The 22,608-nt window shown below is 40.5% G+C and overlaps 1 protein-coding gene and 1 non-coding gene across 2 annotated transcripts; one reads left to right on the top strand and one right to left on the bottom strand.

Moving 5' to 3' along the window:
• Positions 1 to 1,861: 1,861 nt before the first annotated feature.
• On the bottom strand, positions 1,862 to 1,966 carry LOC132495590 (U6 spliceosomal RNA). Its single transcript, XR_009533316.1, has one exon. It is a non-coding gene; the product is annotated as a U6 spliceosomal RNA (small nuclear RNA).
• Positions 1,967 to 6,019: 4,053 nt separating this feature from the next.
• Positions 6,020 to 9,940, top strand: ATP5MC3 (ATP synthase membrane subunit c locus 3). Its single transcript, XM_060106246.1, has 5 exons — positions 6,020 to 6,108; positions 6,296 to 6,407; positions 7,604 to 7,681; positions 8,801 to 8,994; positions 9,687 to 9,940. The coding sequence occupies exons 2-5, from the start codon at positions 6,369 to 6,371 to the stop codon at positions 9,799 to 9,801; spliced, it is 426 nt and encodes a 141-aa protein (XP_059962229.1). The 5' UTR covers positions 6,020 to 6,108; positions 6,296 to 6,368; the 3' UTR covers positions 9,802 to 9,940.
• Positions 9,941 to 22,608: the final 12,668 nt, after the last annotated feature.

Here is a 22,608-nt window from a genome sequence, read left to right as displayed (position 1 = left end):
GCTTCCCTTAAAATTAATACAGAGCCATCACTACTTTAAGCCAAGTTCCCTGGCTTGGGCACATGACATAGGAAACTAACCTTGGTAGTAAAGCCCATAGATCAGAAATTCTTAGATAGGTGAGATTGGTAAGGAAAAGTCTGAGACTATTTGTCTGAACAAACTGGGATAACTGACTAAATTAATGGAATAACTGACTAAAATCAGTGATGTAAGAGGTGGCCAAGGAGGGTGACTCGTGCCGTGTAACCATATTATTCTTACACAGAGCCACGATAATCCAAAAGTGGAAAGAAAACAAAGCATTACTCAGCATGGGGCACTTGTACCACATGGAAACCCTGTAATTTCCTAAATTGATGTAAGACCTTCATTTATCACATAGCACTAGGACTAGAAGTATGACCCTTAAAGACCTCACTGAGGCTAGAGTAGCCAAAAAATTGATAAGCAAAAGTCCTGTCAAACATTTTGTTAGTGTTGTGAAATCTCTTATCTCTTAAAAGTAAGTTCAATATCTGGGTCCATTGATTATGAATGGATTTAATTTCTCGAAGGAGAATAAGGACTTACATTTGCAATTGGTTGTCTTAAAATATAGCCGAGGGAATTCCCTTGCGGTCCAATGGGTAGGACTCAGTGCTTCCACTGCTGTGGGCCCGGGTTAAATCCCTGATCAGGTAACTAAGATCCCACATGCCACGCATCACAGCCAGAAAAAAAAAATTATACACACACACACACAGCTGAAACTGACAATATACTTTCCTATCACATATAAGAAACTCCAGCCAATATATAGATAAGAAGGTATACACACCCACACCCACACCCACGTGATGCTTTAAAACAGGAATAGCCTTACCATGGAGAGGTTAGAGTTTGAATATAAAAGTACACCGAAGCCCATCACCAAAAACTGAAATTCAACATTTAATAATGCTTCCCTTTGGTTTCATTAATGCAAGTGCCATAGAAGGGATAATATAATACATTTATCAATTATTATGAAGTATTAAAACTTTCCTAACATATTGGTTTTTTACATTTTAAAGTAATTAATGCTTATGGTAACATATCAAATAATACAGAGGTATGTGAAGAAAATTTAATAGTTCCTTCCAACCTCATTGCTCAAAAATGTACTGAGTACCTGTTAGTGGGCCAAGCAAGTTCTAGGCTATGTGAATACAGCAATAAATGAAACAAAGTCACTGTCCTCATACCCTTAGAGTCTAATGTGAGCTACAAACAAACAAGCAGTAAATGATGCCAGGTAGCAATAACTGCTATGGAGAAATATAAGGTTAGGTAAGGGATCCAGGAAGGCCTCTCTTAAGAAGTGACTTGAGCAAAGACTTGAATGAAGTGGAGGTTAAGCCGTAAACATAAGGTGTTCCAAACTAAAGGAATGAAAAGTACAGTTCTATCAGGGGAATATGGTTGGCATGTTGCAGGAATAACAAAGAGGCTGGCGTGCATAAAGCAGATGACCTAGGAGTTGCTTGTCTTTTTATCCATTTGTAGACTCTTTGTACTTACAAAAAGTAAATGTGTGGTTATGTTACCGACTAGATACAGTTAAATTCATTTGTTTCATTTACTTTCAATTTGTAGGGATTTAAAATTTTTTTTACTTCTATAAATGGTTTGCATGGTTCCAAATTCAAATCCAGAAAGCAAAGCATATTCAAAGAGGTTTAGCTTCTATTCTTGTTCTCTCTAATCTATTCCTTCCACCATAGGTAACCATTGATGAACCTTCTATTTTTTAAACACAGGAAATGCATTTGTTATTCTCTCCCTTTCTTAGATGAATTCACATCCCTCCCCACCTGTGAGGGAAATGGTAGCAAATTATTAAAACATGGAATACGTGATAAATTTGAGTGTCATCCTTGCACAGGTGTCATGTTAGTCTTCTTTGTATCATTATAATTTTGGTATATGCACTGCTGAAGCAAGCAATAAGTTGGATTTTACATGGATAAGAGTTCAGAAGCTGGACACTGCCTGGAAAGAGATGGCTTCAGTAGGTGCCACCATGGAGAGCCTAACATAGCCAGGAGGCACCAAGAAGGTACGAGGTGCCGGCAGAGAAAGTAAGTTGCTGAAGGATGGACCAAAGGCATTGAGAAAAGAAGTGAAAGGTTAACCACAGACAGACCTTGCCTACCTCACAACCCAGCCCAGGGCCTATTCTGCTTCAGCTGATGTCCCATTCCTGCCAATATTCTATTGTATCATAGAACAGGTCAATAGAGGGCTTTATTGTTTTGTTTTTTTAATGAATTCTTTAGGCACATGAGAATATAAACACAGAATCCTTCTTAGGCACAGAAAAAATGTTTGTTTGAACAAATTCATGCCACAAAGCAAAAATATGTTCCTCAAGTTCTCTAAGTTTGAATTTTGCAGTATAAGCAAGAAAAAGAAATTCTAGAGGTCATTCTAATTTGTCCCAACGGCCTAAAATTTTAGTTAAAAGAGAAGAATAATAAAGTTTCTGCAAATTACTTTGAACATACTAATACCCTATTTATTACTGAGCAAACTTTACTGAGTGACTACTATGTTTAATACTCTACATTAGGTGCTGTGGAAGACATAAATACAAATTAGACCTAATCCCTGCCCTTGAGAATCTTACCATCTGTGCTAGTTAGTAATTTATGACTTTTCCACTAGAAATCCATCCTTCTATGCCTTGTTTCTATTCCACAACTGGACCCAATAGGCATTTCTGCTATGACAACTGGCAAAATGTTAGGCTTGGCCAATAGAGGGTACTGGAAAGACACTGTGAGGCCAGAAGAGGAGGAAGGACTTTCCTTTCTTCTTCAGGTGGATTGGCTTGCAGCAGAGGCCTGGTTGTGTTCACCTCAGCAATCCTCATGGTTCACTTGTGGCCTGTGCCTTCAGCAAGTTTCTTCACCACAAGTGAACTGCAAGTTCCTGTGACAGCCAGGTCCTCTCCTCTAAATTTCTATGTTTTTCGTTACTATTCACTCTTCCTCAGCCAAAGGTAGTAGCTATTCCTATAGTTCCTATGGTTTATCTCTAGGCTTTCTATCCTGTGCCATTGATCTATATTTCTGTTTTTGTGCCAGTACCATACTGTCTTGATTACTGTAGCTTTGTAGTATAGTCTGAAGTCTGGGAGCCTGATTCCTCCAGCTCTGTTTTTCTTTCTCAAGATTGCTTTGGCTATTCACGGTCTTTTGTGTTTCCATACAAATTGTGAAATTTTTTGTTCTAGTTCTGTGAAAAATGCCAGTGGTAGTTTGCTAGGGATTGCATTGAATCTGCAGATTGCTTTGGGTAGTATAGTCATTTTCACAATGTTGATTCTTCCAATCCAAGAACATGGTATATCTCTCCATCTGTTTGTGTCATCTTTAATTTCTTTCATCGGTGTCTTACAGTTTTCTGCATACAGGTCTTTTGTCTCCTTAGGTAGGTTTATTCCTAGATATTTTATTCTTTTTGTTGCAGTGGTAAATGGGAGTATTTCCTTAATTTCTCTTTCAGATTTTTCATCATTAGTGTATAGGAATGCAAGAGATTGCATTAATTTTGTATCCTGCTACTTTACCAAATTCATTGACTAGCTCTAGTAGTTTTCTGGTAGCAACTTTAGGATTCTCTATGTATAGTATCATGTCATCTGCAAACAGTGACAGCTTTACTTCTTCTTTTCCAATTTGTATTCCTTTTATTTCTTTTTCTTCTCTGATTGCTGCGGCTAGGACTTCAAAACTATGTTGAATAATAGTGGTGAGAGTGGACATCCTTGTCTTATTCCTGATCTTAGAGGAAGTGCTTTCAGTTTTTTACTGTTGAGGATGATGTTTGCTGTGGGTTTGTCGTATATTGCCTTTATTATGTTGAGGCAGGTTCCCTCTATGCCCACTTTCTGGAGAGTTTTTATCATAAATGGGTGTTGAATTTTGTCAAAAGCTATTTCTGCATCTATTGAGATGATCATATGGTTTTTATTCTTCAATTTGTTAATATGGTGTATCACATTGATTGACTTGCATATATTGAAGGATCCTTGCATTCCTGGGATAAACCCCACTTGATCACGGTGTATGATCCTTTTAAGGTACTGTTGGATTCTGTTTGCTAGTATTTTGTTGAGGATTTTTGCATCTATGTTCATCAGAGATATTGGCCTATAGTTTTCCTTTTTTGTGACATCTTTGTCTGGCTTTGGTATGGGACATTCCATCTTATCTTCTCAGACTGGGATTTATATCATTGGCCTCCTTGGTTCTCAGGCCTTCAGATTCCAATTGAATTATACCACCAGCTTTCCTGAGTCTCCAGCTTGGAGATATCAGCTCATGGGACTTCTCAGCTTCTATAACCACATAAGCCCATTCCTCATGGTCATCCTGTCAGTCTGTCTGTCTCTCTCTATATATATAAACAATAGTGCTCTGTACTACTCAGGGTCCACAGACATAGAACCCATAGGATCCTACTGAGGGAGGTCAGTGTTTCTTCCAGCTGGTTCTGTTTCTCTGGAGAACTCTGACTAATACAGAGCATTATTGTTTATTCTGCTTTAAGCATCACAGGACATCTTACCACATACTTCAGGCAAGAACTGAGTACTTGAGGAAATATACTAATAATTTCTCTTTGAACTGCACGTATGCATTATCTCTATTTTATGGGCTAAAGATTGAACCTGGGGACTTCCCTGGTGGTCCAGTGGTTAAGAATCCGCCTTCCAATGCAGGGGATATGGGTTTAATCTCTGGTCCGGGAAGATCCCACATGCCACAGGGCAACTAAGCCCATGCGCCTCAACTAGAGAGCCAGCGCGCTGCAACTGGAGAGAAGCCTGCATGCTGCAACGAAGATCCCGCGTGCTGCAACTAAGACCCGACACAGCCAAAAATAAAAATTAATTTTTAAAAAGAGATTGAAACTAAAATGATTAGCTCACGTGTGATTTTGAAGCATTTGCCTGTGAAGTTAGATCAGTGCCAAAGTCTTATTCATTCTTCAAATTTCAGTTCTGAGGGCTTCTCCCCAGGATTACTGCTAGATGATACTGCACCTTTGTGCCAACTAGAAAAAGAAGTGATCCTCTGGGTCCATGTTGTACCAGGGCTCTAGGCCAAGTGGGTGGGATTTCAGTCCCCAGCCATCCCATCAGCTGGGCATACTAGATATTTATTCTTTGATGTTGACTTGTATTACCTCTGATAGCCACTTGTTAGAACTGTTAAGTCAGATTTACAGAATTCAAGGACTTAACAGAAGTCCAGAAAGAGCCATTTTTCTGAGACATTTCTGTATTCATCTGAAGTCCACAGTTACCAAAAACAAGTGTTAAAGTTGGGTCAGTTTTGAAAATACTCAGACTTTCTTTAGTCCCTGGCCCTACATGAAAAAACATTTACAATCCCTTAATTCTCCCAACCATGGGGCTGGGAGAAAAACCGACCTGCCTCACGTTACCAAGAGGCAATTTTGTGCTCAAGTCATGAAGCTCTTAGATCTATTCATTTGCTTATTCCTTTGTCCCAGTAGGTCAGGCCCACTTTCACCCAAAAGATTATTCCAGACTCTGGAACCTTTTCCATATTCCTTTAAAGAAATGTATTTTCACTTTGCTGGGAACCCTAATTGCTTCTGCCAAGCAGAGAATGAACCGTTTCCCCACAAAGAGTCCCATTTCACAGAGGAGAATGACCAGGAAGGGAGCTCCTCTATGAAAGAGACCTAGCAACTGATAAAAGGCCAAATCTCATCAACTGAAAGACAAAGTCCCACTATCCTCCGACCAGCCTAGATCAAAGGCGAAACAACTTGTTCGGTTCTCTCTGCCTGGGCTGGTCTTTATTTCTTCTTTTTGTCTCTCCGCCACCCTCTGCTCCTCAGTCCGTCTCTGGGCGGCCGTCGCTGCCTTTCCCGACTGGTTACCAATAAAGTTGTTACACAGTGACCTTGAGCGTCTTCCCAGCTGTACCCGATTCCCCGCCTTCTGCATCCGGGTGCCCCGGCGCGGATAAGAGGCGGACCGCGCCTGCGCGCCCAGCCCCATTTCTTCGACCTCTGCTGACTCGGCCGCCGCCACCTCCCGGGAAGGTAAGCGGAGGGCGCGGGAGCCGGACCTGGCCGAAGTGGAACCGCGCCCAGGAGGGACCCATTCATTCTACTGTCGCCTCGCTTGGCGCGGGACCCGAGCTGACCGCGTGCCCGGGAGCCCGCGGGACCTGGGTGGAAGGACGGGCCCTCGGAGGGCACTTGACCTTAAGCCTCTTTGCCTCCACAGAGAGGAAGCGGGAGAGGAGCCCTAGTCGCTTGTCACCCAAGTCCTCCAGCCGCGCCGCCCCGAAGAGTGCAAGATGTTCGCCTGCGCCAAGCTCGCCTGCACCCCAGCTCTGGTGCGTAGCCCAGGCTGGGCCGGGGGCTCGAGGCCCCCACCACTTGGCCCGGGCGTCCACGTTGTTGAACGGGTCACCTGGGGGCAGGACACACCGCCCTCTCGGGACAGCTCTCCCTAGCCCCTTAACCTGTGTGACCTTTTCTCCCTTTCCTCCTCTTCCTGGGGCTTCTCACTCCGCTCCTCCCCTGCACTCGGGGGGTGGAGAGCCGCCGAGGCCTAGCTGTCTGGCCCAGCTCGGTGTAGGTCAGACCCTCCTTGCCCCTCGTTCCGGAGCGGCCCCCCACCCCACCTCCTCCGACACCCTGTTGGATCGCGGCCACGCGAGGGGTGGGGTGCAGTGGAGGGTGGAGGGGGCCTCCGAGGCCTAGCGTCGCGGCTGCACTCTCACTTGCTGATCTGTAGGTCAGTCTCGCTGCTGCAGAGGGAGGGACTTTGCCTCACCCTGTGTGGGCGGAGGCGGCTGGTGCAGGACCCGAAAATCTCTCCTCCTGCTTCTGGGATGTTATTTCCAAAACCATTTTGGACACTTTTGGTGAAGTGAAGATCTCGGGGGTTTGTCTTAGAGAATCAAGTCGGTTCTGAAGGGATTTTCTGTGACCTTAATTTAGTGCACACTCAAGGGCGGAGAAGGTGGACTGGAACGTGTCCTTATGGTCAGAGTATTTCAACGATTGTTCTTCCACTGATGTGGAATTGCTTAAACTGCTTTTTAATTCTATGATTAATGGACATATAGGAATATCCTAGAAGTAGCGGGAGCTCATGTTAACTAATGGGCTATTTAAAATGACACGCTGTTTATAGTGCTGTTGTACCTACTTGTTGATCCACTTAAACTTAACCAAAGAATGTGGGGTCTTTATTGCTGGTTTTCTGATCTGAATTGTGGCGCTACAATAATTGAAATTTTTAAAGCAATACTTATTCTTTTTAACTAATTGTTCTTAGAAGTTTTGTTCAGAATATCACAAATACATTATGAAGCAAGCTTTAAAATTTCATTAACAACTTTATTAAAATTGCTTCGTGCCTTGAAAAATGACCAAACAGACAAGATAAGAATCAATAGAGAAAAGTCATAAGTTTTCTTACTCATTTTTGCAGCTTGCCTTTCTAGAATTCATGCTGCAAGAAGGGTCATTGAAGCTTTATCTGTATTTTTACTTAATACATGGAATCTTTTTTCATTAACAGATCCGAGCTGGATCCAGAGTTGCATACAGACCAATTTCTGCATCAGTGTTATCTCGACCAGAGGCTAGGACTGGAGAGGTAAATGTAGTAATAATAGAAATTAAGTAACACTACCAAATAAGCCTTATGGTTTTGATTAAAGTAAAGGGGAAAAACCTCATTAATGAGTGGTTTGAGGGAGTCCTTTCCACCTTTTCATCCAAAAAATTTGCAGAGAATGAGCTAATGAAAGAAACTCTTGTATCCAAAACTTATCCACCTGAATTGGCTAAGAAATATAGTCAGTATATATACTTAAGTATATGTTTTTTTTTGTCTTTGGGGGGTTTTTTTGCGGTACGCGGGCCTCTCACTGCTGTGGCCTCTCCCGTTGCGGAGCACAGGCTCCGGACGCGTAGGCTCAGCGGCCATGGCTCACGGGCACAGCTGCTCCACGGCATGTGGGATCTTCCCGGACCAGGGCACGAACCTGTGTCCCCTGCATTGGCAGGCGGACTCTCAATCACTGCGCCACCAGGGAAGCCCCAAGTATATGGTTTTGAGTTGCCTGTATTTAAGATTATGATAGCAACAGTTACTGAACAGCCTACTCTATTAAAAAGCATATGCAGGGCTTCCCTGGTGGCGCAGTGGTTAAGAATCCGCCTGCCAGTGCAGGGGACACAGGTTCGAGCCGTGGTCCAGGAAGATCCCACATGCCGTGGAGCAACTAAGCCCGTGCACCACAACTACTGAGCCTGCGCTCTAGAGCCTGCGAGCCATAACTACTGAGCCCACATGCCACAACTACTGAAGCCTGCGCACCTAGAGCCCGTGCTCTGCAACAAGAGAAGCCACTGCAGTGGGAAGCCCACTCACTGCAACGAAGAGTAGCGCCTGCTTGCCGCAACTAGAGAAAGCCCGTGCGCAGCAATGAAGACCCAATGCAGCCAAAAATAAATAAATTAATTTAAAATAAAAAGCATATGCACGTACACTGTTTCTTAATTTTCAAAAACCTTATGCGGTGTAGATATTGCTGTTCCTATTCTGCAAGATGGGAATTATTCTAAGCCCCAGATTTTTCTGGTGTGCCACACCACCTATTCAAACTCAGCTACAAAAATAGAGAAGTGGTTATCATTTTGACAGTACAGTAATTAAAATAACTAACTGTGATTGCTGATTTGACCTTTGCCTTTATTTCCTGTTCTCTAGAGCTCTACGGTATTTAATGGGGCCCAGAATGGTGTGTCTCAGTTAATCCAGAGGGAGTTCCAGACCAGTGCAATCAGCAGAGACATTGATACTGCAGCCAAATTTATAGGTGCAGGTGCTGCAACAGTAGGAGTAGCTGGTTCCGGTGCTGGTATTGGCACAGTCTTTGGCAGCCTCATCATTGGTTACGCCAGGTAATTCCTGTTGCCGAATAAACTAGTTTAAAACATGCTTGCAATAATTGGAAACTTAGAAAACTAGTGAAATCATCATAGCTACTTTGTATTAAGTGCCTGTCTGTGTCTTGCATTATATTTTGAGGTCTTTGCATGCAGTTATCTGACTGCTCCCAACACGCCTTGGAGAAACACTGGTTTACCTGTGAAGGACTAGAGACACAGAGGTTATACGGCTTGCCCAAAGTCAAAGCCAGTGTCAGAAAATAATTTTTAACTCACTTTGACTTCAGAGTCTGCACTCTTTAATTTTTAAGTTGTAGTGGGAATATAATTAAGAGAGCTCATGCTTTAAAAATATCAGCTTCCATTTTATTATTTAAGACATTATTTTTAAACTAGCAAATCTTAAAATGTATAGAACATACTTTCACGGGGATAAGAAGAATGTCAGAATCCCTCAAAATGGATGAAGACTAACCATTTATATTGATATAGAGAGACAGTGCCTCCCCTTCCCCATATGATTAGGAATGAGGAGAAAGGAATGTCAAAGGCAGAACCAAAAGAGATCTAGGCAAAACACTGTTCCGGTACTTTCCAATTTACAAAGATTCTCACGCTAGTAATCTGGTTCTTTAACATTTACCAACCATGTTAAAATTCAAATAATATTTCACAGTAACAATGATATGTGTTGTCTCTTTTAGAAACCCTTCGCTGAAACAGCAGCTGTTCTCATATGCTATCCTGGGATTTGCCTTGTCTGAAGCTATGGGTCTCTTTTGTTTGATGGTTGCTTTCTTGATTTTGTTTGCCATGTAACAAATTACTGCTTGAAATGTTGGCACTCATCTTAATTACGGATGTAATTCTGTGTATCTTACTGTGACTCCAAAAACTGTAGCATTGGTGTCATGAAAATGTACGTTATTTCCAAAGTTATTAAAGATGAAAACTTTAATTTTTGCTGTGATTTGTACTTACCTAATTTAAATTTAGATCATCACAAAGAAGAACATGTATTCAGGCAGAGGCTGTACAAGTCAGAGGAAACTACTGCAGTTGCCCTGGTGATGGAAAAGATCCTAATGTAATTTTTATGGGAATTCTTTTATATAGTGTTCTGAACATTGTAAATTATAGGGCTTTTGTTTATTCATGTAAAGGGAAAATGTTTGAGTGCTTTGAGCTTCTATGAAATATTAATTAAATCAAGATATTAATTGCTCAAGATGGTTTTGTGTTTTTAAGGGCTAACGTGAATTACAATATTTGGAAGCAGAATCACCTTCCAGGACTAACCTGGCTGGTCTTAACACAGCTGGATCTAAAAATAAATCATGTTGGGTTTTTAGGAATTGAAGCCTTATTAAATGGGTGTTGGGATTAGGGAGGTGATTTTTACTTTTCAGTAGGTCTCACGTTAAGCAGTTGTGTGTCTGTAGTGAATCTTATCTGTCTTCTAAGAAGAAACTCGATCTAACTAGCAGCTAGTTTCTTGCTTAAACAAGGCTCTCATTAAAAACCAAATATCATGGGCTTCCCTGGTGGCGCAGTGGTTGAGAGTCCGCCTGCCGATGCAGGGGAAACGGGTTCGTGCCCCGGTCTGGGAAGATCCCACATGCTGCGGAGCGGCTGGGCCCGTAAGCCATGGCCGCTGAGTCTGCGCGTCCGGAGCCTGTGCTCCGCAACGGGAGAGGCCACAACAGTGAGAGGCCCACATACCGCAAAAAAAAAAAAAAAAAAAAAAAAAAAAAAAATCAAAAAGTAAACTGAATTTAAACTTAAAGCCCAAAGTTGCTAAAGCATTGCTTATCTTTGACACCAACAAATGTTTATAATTGGAGTCTTGGGAATGACAATTGGTTCAATAGTATTCTGTTTCTAATACTACGTGTTGCTTATTGGTCAAATTTTGCCTATTAAAATGAAGAAAGGGGTGCTACTATAGAAAGACTGAGTTTTCCCCCTAGCAAATATATTGTACCATTACATTATTTGTCATCACAGTTTCAGGGTTTCTATAAAAGGTTAGGATGACAGTTGGAAAACTGTCATTTTATTCCTTTAATCCCTTCTACCTAATTTGATTTCAGTTAAAAGCCATCAGCTACAAGGGTTTGTGAAAGTGCAGTGGGAAGACCCATCTCCATCAGAATCACCCAGGATGTCTAAAGTACAAATCCCTAGGCTCCAGACCTACTGAATTAGAGTCTTTGGCCTTGAAACTCAGCGATCTGCATTTTTAAAAAGGTTTCTCAGGTAATTTTTGTGCACATTATTTGAGGATCACTAACTTATCTGTATCCTTCCCACTCTCTATAAAGTGTCAAAAACACTAAAGAGCTAGAGAGAGCTACTACCACTTTCTGGTTGGTTAATCACCTAGTCTATGTTACATAATTTCCTGGAACCTTCACTATCTTCTTAAATAGTACTACTCAGTATTTGAATTTAGCAATGTAAAGAAATATTACATGTATTATATGACCCAGCAGTTCCACAGCTTGGTATATACCCAAAAGAATTACAGGCATTCAAACAAAAACTATATACAGATGTTCATAGCAGCACTATTCACAATAGCCAAAAGGTAGAGACAACCAAATTGATGTTTGGATAAGCTGATGATAACATGTGGTATATCCATATAATGGAATATTATTCAGCCATAGAAAAGAATGAGGTACTGAGGAGCGTTACAACATGAGTGAACCTTGAAAACATGAAAGTGAAAGTGCTTTCACTTGGCTAAGTGAAAAAAGCCAAGCACAAAAGGCTGAATATTTACATGAAATATTCAGAATATGCAAATCTGTAGAGACAGGGGAATTCCTTGGTGGTCCAGTGGTTAGGACTCTGCGCTCTCACCACCGAGGACCCAGGTTCAATCCCTGGTTGGGAAACTAAAATCCCCCAAGCTACGCAGTGCCACCAAAAAAAAAAAAAAAAATCCATAGAGACAGTAGATTAGTGGTTACTAAAGGCTAGTGGGAGTAGAGATTGGGAAGTAACTGCTTAATAGGTGTGGGAGGTCCTCTTGGGGTAACCGGTGTTCTGGTGATTGTACAACATTGTGAATGTACTGAATGCCACTGAATTGGTTAAAAGAAAATACATATCTTACTACAATTTACGAAGAAGTACTGTACAGTTAACACAAAGTCCATAGTGTAAAATCATATGAAATTTTTTAAGTCCTAGGGAAATACTTAGATTAACCAGTCCTCTGTTACAAGTTCATTTTAGGCCAAACAAACAAAACCTGCCCTTACTGCTGGTTTGGTGTTTAAAGAGACCTGAAACATTGATTCTGGAACAGGTTTCTTATAAGACATGCCCTTAGCTGAGGAAATCCCCTGAGAATGAAAAGGAAATTGTGCTGTGGCTGCCTGGCTTCCAAGTTACTGAGGAAAAAAATTCTTTAGAAAATCAGTATAACTTAGAAGTATAACCACAGGCGATTTTACCTTACTTGGAGTAACAAATTTGACATTGAAAGTATATCACTAGAATACATCTATTTGACAGCAGAAATGTTTATTGTATGCCATTTTTGCAGCAAGTACTACCAGCCTTATAAGCAAATATTAATGGTGTATGCTTTTCACTAACTTCTTAGTTTCTGAACAGAGGCCAATAAAGACGTTTTTGCATTGAAGACCAAATGAGTTTTCCATGTTGATAAGTTTGGCCTGTTTAAAAACTCCAAGAGACAAGAGCACCCAAGAGTGGTAGAGTGCTAATTCATCTGTATTTATTTAGTATACCTAAAGGTATTTCAGATTTCCAGGCATACTTCATATTTTGTAACATGTTGTTACCTTTCTTCATTGCAGGAATGTGGTATTTTTAACGCCTTTGGGATTAACCCAAAATACAGATTTGAGTATGAAGTGTATGTTTGAACTAAAGAAAAATTTGTCATCTAGACATGTATGGAAAACACTAGACATGTATGGAAATAACTAAAACTCAAAGTAGAATGGTGAGTTCCAGAAGAGTGGCAGGAAGTACTAAGATGCTCAGGGGAGTAGAAAAGAGTTTTCTAACGGTGGGATCACATGAAGAAGAGTTACTTTTCTACAAATTAATATAAACCTTGAACTGGTGGAATGAAGAAAGGCCAGAATAAGAGGGTATCTTAGCTAGTGAAAGCATGTGGTAAGGTTCGTGAGAAACAAAGAGCTGCCTGGGTATGGAAGGGAACTAGTGTAAGATAAGGCTGCAAAGGTAAACGGGGGCCAAATTATGTAATTTGTCAGATGTAAAAGTGTGGGTTTATTCATTTGACCACAGCCAGCCATTGAAGGTCTAGAGCCCAGAACGTTTCATACCAGAACAGTGTCGGATAGACGGGAGCCAGTAACGGTCAGTGGTTGCTGTAGTAGCTTTGCTGAGAGGCAACGAGGGTCCGGTCTAGGATGGCGGCAATGAATATTTTTTTTAAAAGTCTACAAAAGTCGTACCAGTAGGCTTTGATGGGAACCAGTTGGAGGAGGAGAGGGTATGTGCATCAAATAAGTGCCATTCCCTATCCTAGGGACTTCATATACTATGTCATTTAACTTTCATGACAACCATGCAAAATTGGGATTGGTTTCCAAGATGCAGAGTAAAAAGGCTCAGAGGAGTTAAACAGTTCCCCAAATTACATAGCCATTAAGTGGCAAAGTCAGGATCCAAGTTCAGGTCATCTTTGATTCCAAAGCCCATGCTTTGATTTTTAGTATGATTATCTTAGGGATGACAAGGAAAAAGTTGATTTGGGGGAAGTTGGTATGTTGTTTTGTTATAGAATTCTAATACAAGATTGAAGCATACTCCTGAAGAGAGACTTGTGGGCTTGAAAAGGGGAAAGGTATGGTATATGATATGGAGTACATGTGAATAAAAGAAGTGCAGAGCAGGAGTAAGGACAGTGACCACTTGTGCCCAAGGGAAGTCATGGACTCAGAAAAGACCTGAGAAGACCTTATGTTTACACATCAGGTTGATCCTTGGCACAGAGACAACCTACAACAATTAATAAAAAGCGCAAATCTTGGGGAAGGAGGAGAATCTGATTTCCAGCCATCCCACATCATTACATTCAAATGTCCAGTTTTCAACAAAAAAATCACAAAATATTCAAAGAAACAGGAAAATGTGGTTCATTAAAAGGAAAAAAAGATCAACAGAATCTGCCCCTGAAAAAGACCTGATGGCAGATCTACTAGGCAAAGACTTTTAAACAACTGTCTTAAAGATGATCAAAGAGGGCTTCCCTGGTGGCGCAGTGGTTGGGAGTCAGCCTGCCGATGCGGGGGACGCGGGTTCGTGCCCCGGTCCGGGAGGATCCCACGTGCCGTGGAGTGGCTGGGCCCGTGAGCCATGGCCGCTGGGCCTGCATGTCCGGAGCCTGTGCTCCGCAATGGGAGAGGCCACAACAGTGAGAGGCCCGCGTAATGCAAAAAAAAAAAAAAAAAAAAAAAGATGATCGAAGAACCAAAGGAAGATGTGGAGAAAGTCAAAAAAAGAAAAATATGAACTTTCTGATTTCAAAACTTACAAAAGCTACAGTAATCAAAACTGTGTGGTGCTGGCATAAAGATAGACATAATAGACCAATGGAATGGAATAGAGAGCCCAGAAATAAACCCTTGCATATATGGCCAAATATTTTTTTTACTCTTTTTTTTTTTTTTTGGTATAGGATAGTTGATTTACAATATTGTGTTAGTTTCAGGTGTATGGCGAAGTGATTCAATTGTTTTTTTCAGATTATATTCCATTATAGGTTATTACAAGGTACTGAATATAATTCCATGTGCTATACAGTAAATCCTTGTTGCTTATCTGTTTTATGTTCAGTAATTTGTATCTGTTAATCCCATACTCCTAATTTGTCCCTTCTTCCCTCCCTCTCCCGTTTGGTAACCATAAGTTTGTTTTCTATGTGAGTCTGTTTCTGTTTTGTATGTAGATTCATTTGTATTGTTTTTTAGATCCCACACATAAGTGATATCATATAGTATTTGTCTTTCTTTGTCTGACTTCACTACATATAATATTCTCTAGGTCCATCAATGTTGCTACAAAAGGCAATATTTCATGCTTTTTTATGGCTGAGTAATATTTTTTTGTAAAATAATTTTTGACAAAAATGCTAAGACCATTCAATGGAGAAAGGACAGTCTTTTCAGCAAATGATACTGGGAAAACTGGCTATCCACATGCAAAAGAAAAAAGCTGGACCCTTATTTAACACTGTATACAAAAATTAACTCAAAGTGGATTAAAGACTTAAATGTAAGACCTAAAATTATAAAACTCTTGGAAGAAAACAGGGCACAGTTTGCAGGACATTGGATTTGGCAACGATTTCTTGAATATGACACCAAAGGCACAGGCAACAAAAGAAAAAAATAGATAAATTGGACGTCATGAAAAATTTAAAACATTTGTGCAATAAGAGAACCATCAGCAGAGTAAAAAGGCAATCCACAGAATGGGAGAAAATATTTGTAAATCATATATCTGATAAGGGATTAATATCCAGGCATATAGAGTACTCCTAAAACTCAACAACAACAAAAAACAACCCAATTTAAAAATGACCAAAGGACTTGAATAGACATTTCTCCAGAAAAAGATAGTCAGATGGCTAACAAGCACATGAAAAGATGCTCAACATCGCTAATCATTAGGGAAATGCAAATCAAAACTACAATGAGATACCACCAAGCACCCACTAGAATAGCTACTATCAAAGAAAAATGGAAAATAACAAATGTTGGCATTGATATGGAGAAAATGGAACCCTTGTGCACAGTAAGTAGGAATGTAAAATGGTATGGCTGCTGTAGAAAACAGTATGGTGTTCCTCAAAAAATTAGAAATAGAATTACCATATGACCCAGCAATTGCACTTCTGGGTATATACTCAAAAGAATCTAAAGCAAGGTCTTGAGATATTTGTAAACCCATAGTCATAGCAACATTGTTCACAATAGCTAAAATGGCAACCCAAGTGTCATCAATGGATGAATGGATAAACAATATGTGGTATATACATACAGTGGAATATTTTTCAGCCTTAAAAAGAAGGAAATTCTGACATGCTATACTGTGGATGAACCCTGAGGACATTACGCTAAGTGAAATAAGCCAGTCACAAAAAGACAAACACTGTATGTTTTCACTTATATGAGGTACTTAGAGTAGTCAAAATCATGGAGACAAAAGGTAGAATTGTGGTTGCTAGGGGCTGAGATGAGGGAAATGAGGGGGATGGGCAGCTATAGTTTAATGGGTATAGAGTTTTAGTTTACTAGATGAGAAGAGTTATGGAGATGGATGGTGGTGATGGTTGCACAGCATTATGAATATATTTATTATAATATGACTGAAATGTACACTTAAAATGGTTAAGATGGTAAATTTTGTGTGTATTTTATCAAATATTTTTAAAAAGTGGGGGGATCAAGGACTCAGAGGTTGCAATAAGGTTGAAGATCCATTTCAGTAAGCCCCAAAAGCTAGACAAGAAATTTTTTAAATTTCAGAGTTCAGATCTTAGAAGTAAGGTAGGTCCAAGGAATGACCAAATTTTGTGGTCAGGTTGTTAAGCGGCTAAAGTTGGGTACAAATTAATGTCCTTGAAGTTAAGTTTAAGGAAAGATTGTAGAGTAATGGGAAATAACATTTAATAACCAAATAAACTATCTCATGCTTCTACTGCAAGTTTTAAATTCTGTTTGATAGGCTTCCCTGGTGGTGCAGTGGTTGAGAGTCCACCTGCCAATGCAAGGGACACGGGTTCGTGCCCCAGTCCGGGAAGATCCCACATGCCGCGGAGTGGCTAGGCCCGTGAGCCATGGCTGCTGAGCCTGCACGTCCGGAGCCTGTGCTCCGCAACGGGAGAGGCCGCAACAGTGAGGCCCGCGTACTGCAAAATTCTGTTTGATAATTTTAGCCAATATGGTTTGTTTTGCATGTTAAGTAAGGAAAAGTTTGTATTGTTGCAGTACTATCCTCTGCAAAGCCTTTTAAAATATGATTTCTACACATGAAATAATAAATGAGTTGTTGAATTCTCTACATGCTGAGCATATATAAATTGCATAATTTCATGCTGTTGCTCTACTGCTAATACTATGGACTTAAGACTAACACATAGTCCATCAATTACTTGCCCAATCCTTTACATTATTAGGGGCAAAACTTATTTTTTTTTTCAGATCTAATACCATTCTCCTCTGCCTCAACAAACATAGCAACATTATGCCTTAGTTTGCTTTGCTGGTTGACAAGTAGTAGTGAAAATTTGTCATAGTATAGGATTTATAAAAAACAATAGCATCGGGCTTCCCTGGTGGCGCAGTGGTTGAGAGTCCGCCTGCCAATGCAGGGGACGCGGGCTCGTGCCCCGGTCCGGGAAGATCCCACATGCCACGGAGCAGCTGGGCCCGTGAGCCATGGCCGCTGAGCCTGCGCGTCCGGAGCCTGTGCTCCGCAACGGGAGCGGCCACAACAGTGAGAGGCCCGCGTACAGCAAAAAAAAAAACAAAAAAACAATAGCATCTTTTAAATAGTTTTTTAAAAAGTATTGGTAGATAGCATGCATTTATTTATACTTCTCTCTTTCCTCCACCTATCCCTATCCTACACTTCTTCACACAACACACACACATGCAAGCTTACTTGTGCATTCTCCTATAGGTTTTCTGGTGATGTGTATATCATAATTTACTAGAGCATTGCTACTCAAAGTGATGTCCATGGATCAGCACCATTGGCATCACCTGGGAGCTTGTTAGAACTATAGGTTCTGTAGCCTTGCATCAGATCTTTTGAATCAGAATCTGAATTTTAACAAGGAACCCAGGTGATCTGTGTATACATAAAACTCAAAGTTTACAGTGCTTCTCGAAGAAGCACTACCAGAATACTATGATTCCCAGCATGTCATGACTCAGACTCCTTATCTTTCAAAAAGCTGTCAACTGGTTCATTGGAAGACTTGTTTCCTCCTCTCTGTTGCAATGCCCTGCTAATCCAGTGATTCTTAAAGTGTGGTCTGAGAATTCTGAGGGCCCCAAGAGCCTTTCAGGGAGTTCATGAGGTCCTCCCTTTTCCATTTACATAGCTCTGTGAGGCTAGATTTTCATCATACACTTCAACCAAAACAACATATTGCAGCAGATCAAATGCAGAAACAGATACAATAATGCAACTATCTTCTACTAAGCCATGACATAATTTGCAAAAATGAAAACAATGTCGTTCTTCTATTTTTGTTTTAGAAAATATAATTATTTTTCCCCAAAGTGTTATTTATGTTAAGATGTTGTTATCAGGTGTAGGGTCCCAAAGTCAAAAAGTTTGAGAACCACTGGTCTAATCTGTCAGTGAGAAAACAGGCTGCAATACACATCTCACTTACAAATCTATAGAAATGTCAATTTTGTAAATTGAGAGTAACCTGTCTCCCTAGGTCATATCCTTTCAGGTATCAATCTGTTTATAATCTCTAAAAATTGGCCCAGGTTCCTGGCAAGAATCTGTACTTCTTTCTCCCAAATGATGTAAGTACTCTATCTCCTCTTATATGTTTTGTAACTTAGAGCTTCTTTCTCAAAGGAGCTTAAATTTTGAAGAGAGAAATTGACCTAAGATCAACAGGGACTTGTAAATCCAAGGGCTCCTGATCGTTCCGCCCATTAACATGAGTTAGCATCCTACAACTGATCTTGGCAGAAACTCCTAAGAGGACTCATGGTTGTTGTCAGTGGCTGCTTTTTAAAAAAGTCATTTAGTCAGCACTTCCCAGCCCTGGAAATTCCAGGATCTGCTCCTCTTATAGAAGAGTCCCAGGATTTGCTTCCTCAAAGCATAGGCTGCATAGGTTGGCTGAGTCTCTCAGATGCTGGACAGCTCAGTATTATTCCCTTAAGACTTGTCTCTAAAGGGCAGTTCAAAGCATTTACCTACTTCTCTAGAGATACCTAAAATGTCTGTAGCTCTCAAGTCCTCTAAAGTTGTATCAAAGGAGTACGCTTATAATACTGCACGTTATCACACTCCTCTATTTTCTCCAGAGCACTTATCACTATTTAAATTATCTTAGTATTTATATATGTATTGTGTCACGCCCTCCTCCCACCATGAGGATCTCCTTAGAGGACTTTGTCTTTATTGTTGTAGTTACAGGACCAGGAACAGTGCCTGGCATGTTCATGCTCGATAAATACTGACACTATGAATAGTAAACTATAGACACAGAGCATTTGGTTGACAGTTAACCTGTGAGGCTGTGTCCAAGGTAAGAAGGTAACTGGAAAGAGCTAGGTATTAGTCTAAGGGCCCGGGAGGGTCCATATGACTAGACATTCCTTCGTTTCTGGCAAATAAGGAATTCATGGCTTTGGTATTATTTGGGCCTTAGGTTGACAGATAAACTAGTTGTGGGCAGTCATGAAGGGTAGACACAAATGACAGATAAAAGTCTATTCTGGGAGTGGTTCTGTCTACTTTTACTGATAAGTTAATAGTAAATGATGACAGACCAGAATGATGACAAGCCCTCTTTATACGGAGTGGGATGAGAGAGAGAAGAAGACATTGAGATGAGGCACAAAAACAAGGCCCTCAAATTCCATTCTCTCTCTTTGGGCTGGTGTCATTGGAGCTGGCATAAGCTTACTGGTGTAATTTGAAGATAAATACAGCCCTCTAATTTTTCTCCACAATGCCACACACAGTTAATTATAAATTCTTTTGAGAAACCAAAGATTGGGGGTAGGAGGTGGACAGTGGTCTTCCTTGCACTTGACATGTTCAGAATGGAAATTTCCATATTGAGGACAGGTACTGAGAAGTAACTTATTACAGGTCATTTCATCAATATGCAAGAAAACCCTGGCTGTCATAGGGAGGGAGAGAAGATCTGCCATGAAATAGAAGCTACCAAAAAGTCAGCTAAAATGTCTGGGGCCATGCTGTCCTCATCTCAGATACCAGGTGGGTGGATAATCATGTCCTGCTTCCTCCACAGCTTTCACACCACACAGACACACATACACACACCCTTCCTGTCCCATTGGCAAAATCCTAGCTAAACCACTGTACTGAGCTGCATCTTGAGGATACCTGTGAAAATGTAGTCCAAGGCAGACATAAGGGAGGCCCTGGACTATGCTATGTTTTGTTTAGCTACAGACAAACAGAAACTATGTTTTATAAATTAAATCTTCCCTTTTCACTCTCTTTTTCTATATATATATATATATATATATATATATATATATATATATATATATATATATATATATTTAGCAGAGTTTTAGTAGCATCCTTATGAGCAATAACAGATTGATTAACAACCACATAATACTTGTAAACAAGGTGGAAATACCCCATTCTGTGGCATTGGGGAGGTTTTGAGAGCATTTAGAGACCACCATTGTTTCTTGTGGTATTTAGTAATGGACATTTTTTTTGACAGAAATAAGGGTTTTTTAAAGTTTATTTTATTTATTTATTTTTGGCTGCGTTGGGTCTTCATTGCTGCACGTGGGCTTTCTCTCTAGTTGCGGCGAACCAGGGCTTCTCTTCAACATGGTGCGCGGGCTTCTTATTGTGGTGGCTTCTCTTTGTTGCAAAGCATGGGCTTCAGTAGCTGTGGCACGCAGGCTCAGTAGCTGTGGTGTACGGGCTTAGTTGCTCTGCAGCATGTGGGATCTTCCTGGACTAGGGCTCAAACCCGTGTCCCCTGCATTGGCAGGCGGATTCCCAACCACTGCACCACGAGGGAAATCCTGAGTTATCTTAAAATAGCCTCGCCTTGTATCTAAGGAATACCAGTTTTATTCAGAAGTCATGATGAGTTCTAAAAGATGGTTCACCAGATCCTCGCTAATTTTCTTAGGAGTAAGTTGGGTAGATACATGTGTGGAACAATAAGACAGGCAAGAAGCAGTCCAGAATTTGCCTGCATTTGTAAAAAGAAGATTGTAGACAACTTTAGGACTGTTGGGGATATGGAGGAATGAGGAAGTGAGAAAAAAATTGAAAAGCAAAGCATTTTATGAGGATATGCGTAAACACAGTGAGCTTATAATTATGTTCACAGGATCAGAACTGAAAATATTGACTACATTCATTTTGTCTACACTGAATGTTTTCTCTATTTGTAGAAGAAAAGCTATAGTGAAGGAACTGTTGTGGAACTAGAAGTATGTAGATAAAGTGAGTCACTTTGCTATGCCAGGCTGCCTACATGTATATATAACAGATTTGCATCCATTTCACCTATTTTTCCCCCTGAGCTCATTTATATTTTTTCATTCTTGGTATACTTTCTCTTTAGAAAATTAGCAAAACTATATTCTCACAACCGATCAGAGTACTATTTGTATTACTAAATGATTGTTCTCTTGTCTAAAAGGACTCCCAAAAGACTTTTTTAAAAAATAACATGTTCTAGCTCATTATGTAGATGATTATCTGCTTGGCCATGGACTAGAGAAGTGGGGATGAGGAAGAGAAATTTAAAACCAAACCTACTGCCAATTGAAAATCAAACTGGAGAAGAGAATTTCAATTTTTTGATATAAGTGAATGGAAAATAATTGTTTTAAAAAGTCTATCTAGGGCTTCCCTGGTGGTGCAGTGGTTGAGAGTCTGCCTGCCAATGCAGGGGACACGGGTTCGTGCCCCGGTCCGGGAAGATCCCACATGCCGCGGAGCGGCTGGGCCCGTGAGCCATGGCCGCTGAGCCTGCGCGTCCGGAGCCTGTGCTCTGCAACGGGAGAGACCACAACAGTGAGAGGCCCACGTACCACACACACACAAAAAAAAGTCTGTCTACTTTGAAATGCCATAACATTTATAACTCATTTGCTCACATTAGACATTTTGGGGGACGGAGAGAAGTGTCATTTTAGTGAATATATTCTAGACCTAACAATTTGTGATCTATCAGTCACACATTTTGTCCATCACCATGTTCATCATCAGTAATCTGAACTGCTGAGGTTTTAATAATCAGTGCTACACTACTCTAACACTACTACAGTGTTACTAATGTTAACTTGAGACATAAACAGTGTCAATTTGGCTTCTTTCAGGTCTCTTGAGTAACGAAATTAGTTTTAAAAGAGGGGTGAGTTGGCTCACATACGTGTATAGAGGCCAGAAACCTGCTAAAAGGTCCAGTGCCATTACAGTGTCACTTTTATGGCAGATACCATTATTGAACTGCAGGTTCATTAACTCTCAAATACTATGCCCCACAGTCTTCCAACGATTTCAGTTTCATTTGAGTTTGGAGATAATGTTTGAGTGCATTTAATGTTCATATGTAAACTTAATACATAATTTTGCTATAGACTAGAAATCATCACTTAATAAGTGGAAAACAAGGCACTGAAAAAAACGTGATTTAAAAAAAAATAATTAATGCAAATTTTCGCAGGGTCCCCATCATACTTTTCAAGGGTGCTAGGGTGTATTTATTGAACAATCAATATCCCTACCTTTAACATTCGAAACATTTAAGTTGTAAAGAGAATCACAGAGCAACATTAAGAAATATTTTCAGCACTTCTCTTTGTAGGAATGTATCTGTGTCAACTGAAGAGCAGT

Source organism: Mesoplodon densirostris, chromosome 8, assembly GCF_025265405.1.
Source record: "Mesoplodon densirostris isolate mMesDen1 chromosome 8, mMesDen1 primary haplotype, whole genome shotgun sequence".
NCBI lineage: Eukaryota > Metazoa > Chordata > Mammalia > Artiodactyla > Ziphiidae > Mesoplodon > Mesoplodon densirostris.
Note: the sequence above shows the minus strand (reverse complement) of the source record. Positions and strands in the feature narration are given on the sequence as shown.

What these genes read in the sequence shown, in the direction of transcription:
- ATP5MC3 (XM_060106246.1), top strand. Translation starts at nt 6,369, where the DNA reads ATGTTCGCCTGCGCCAAGCTCGCCTGCACCCCAGCTCTG. An exon ending in TCGCCTGCACCCCAGCTCTG is followed by an intron (nt 6,408 to 7,603) that starts GTGCGTAGCCCA and finishes TTTCATTAACAG; the next exon opens with ATCCGAGCTGGATCCAGAGT. An exon ending in CAGAGGCTAGGACTGGAGAG is followed by an intron (nt 7,682 to 8,800) that starts GTAAATGTAGTA and finishes CCTGTTCTCTAG; the next exon opens with AGCTCTACGGTATTTAATGG.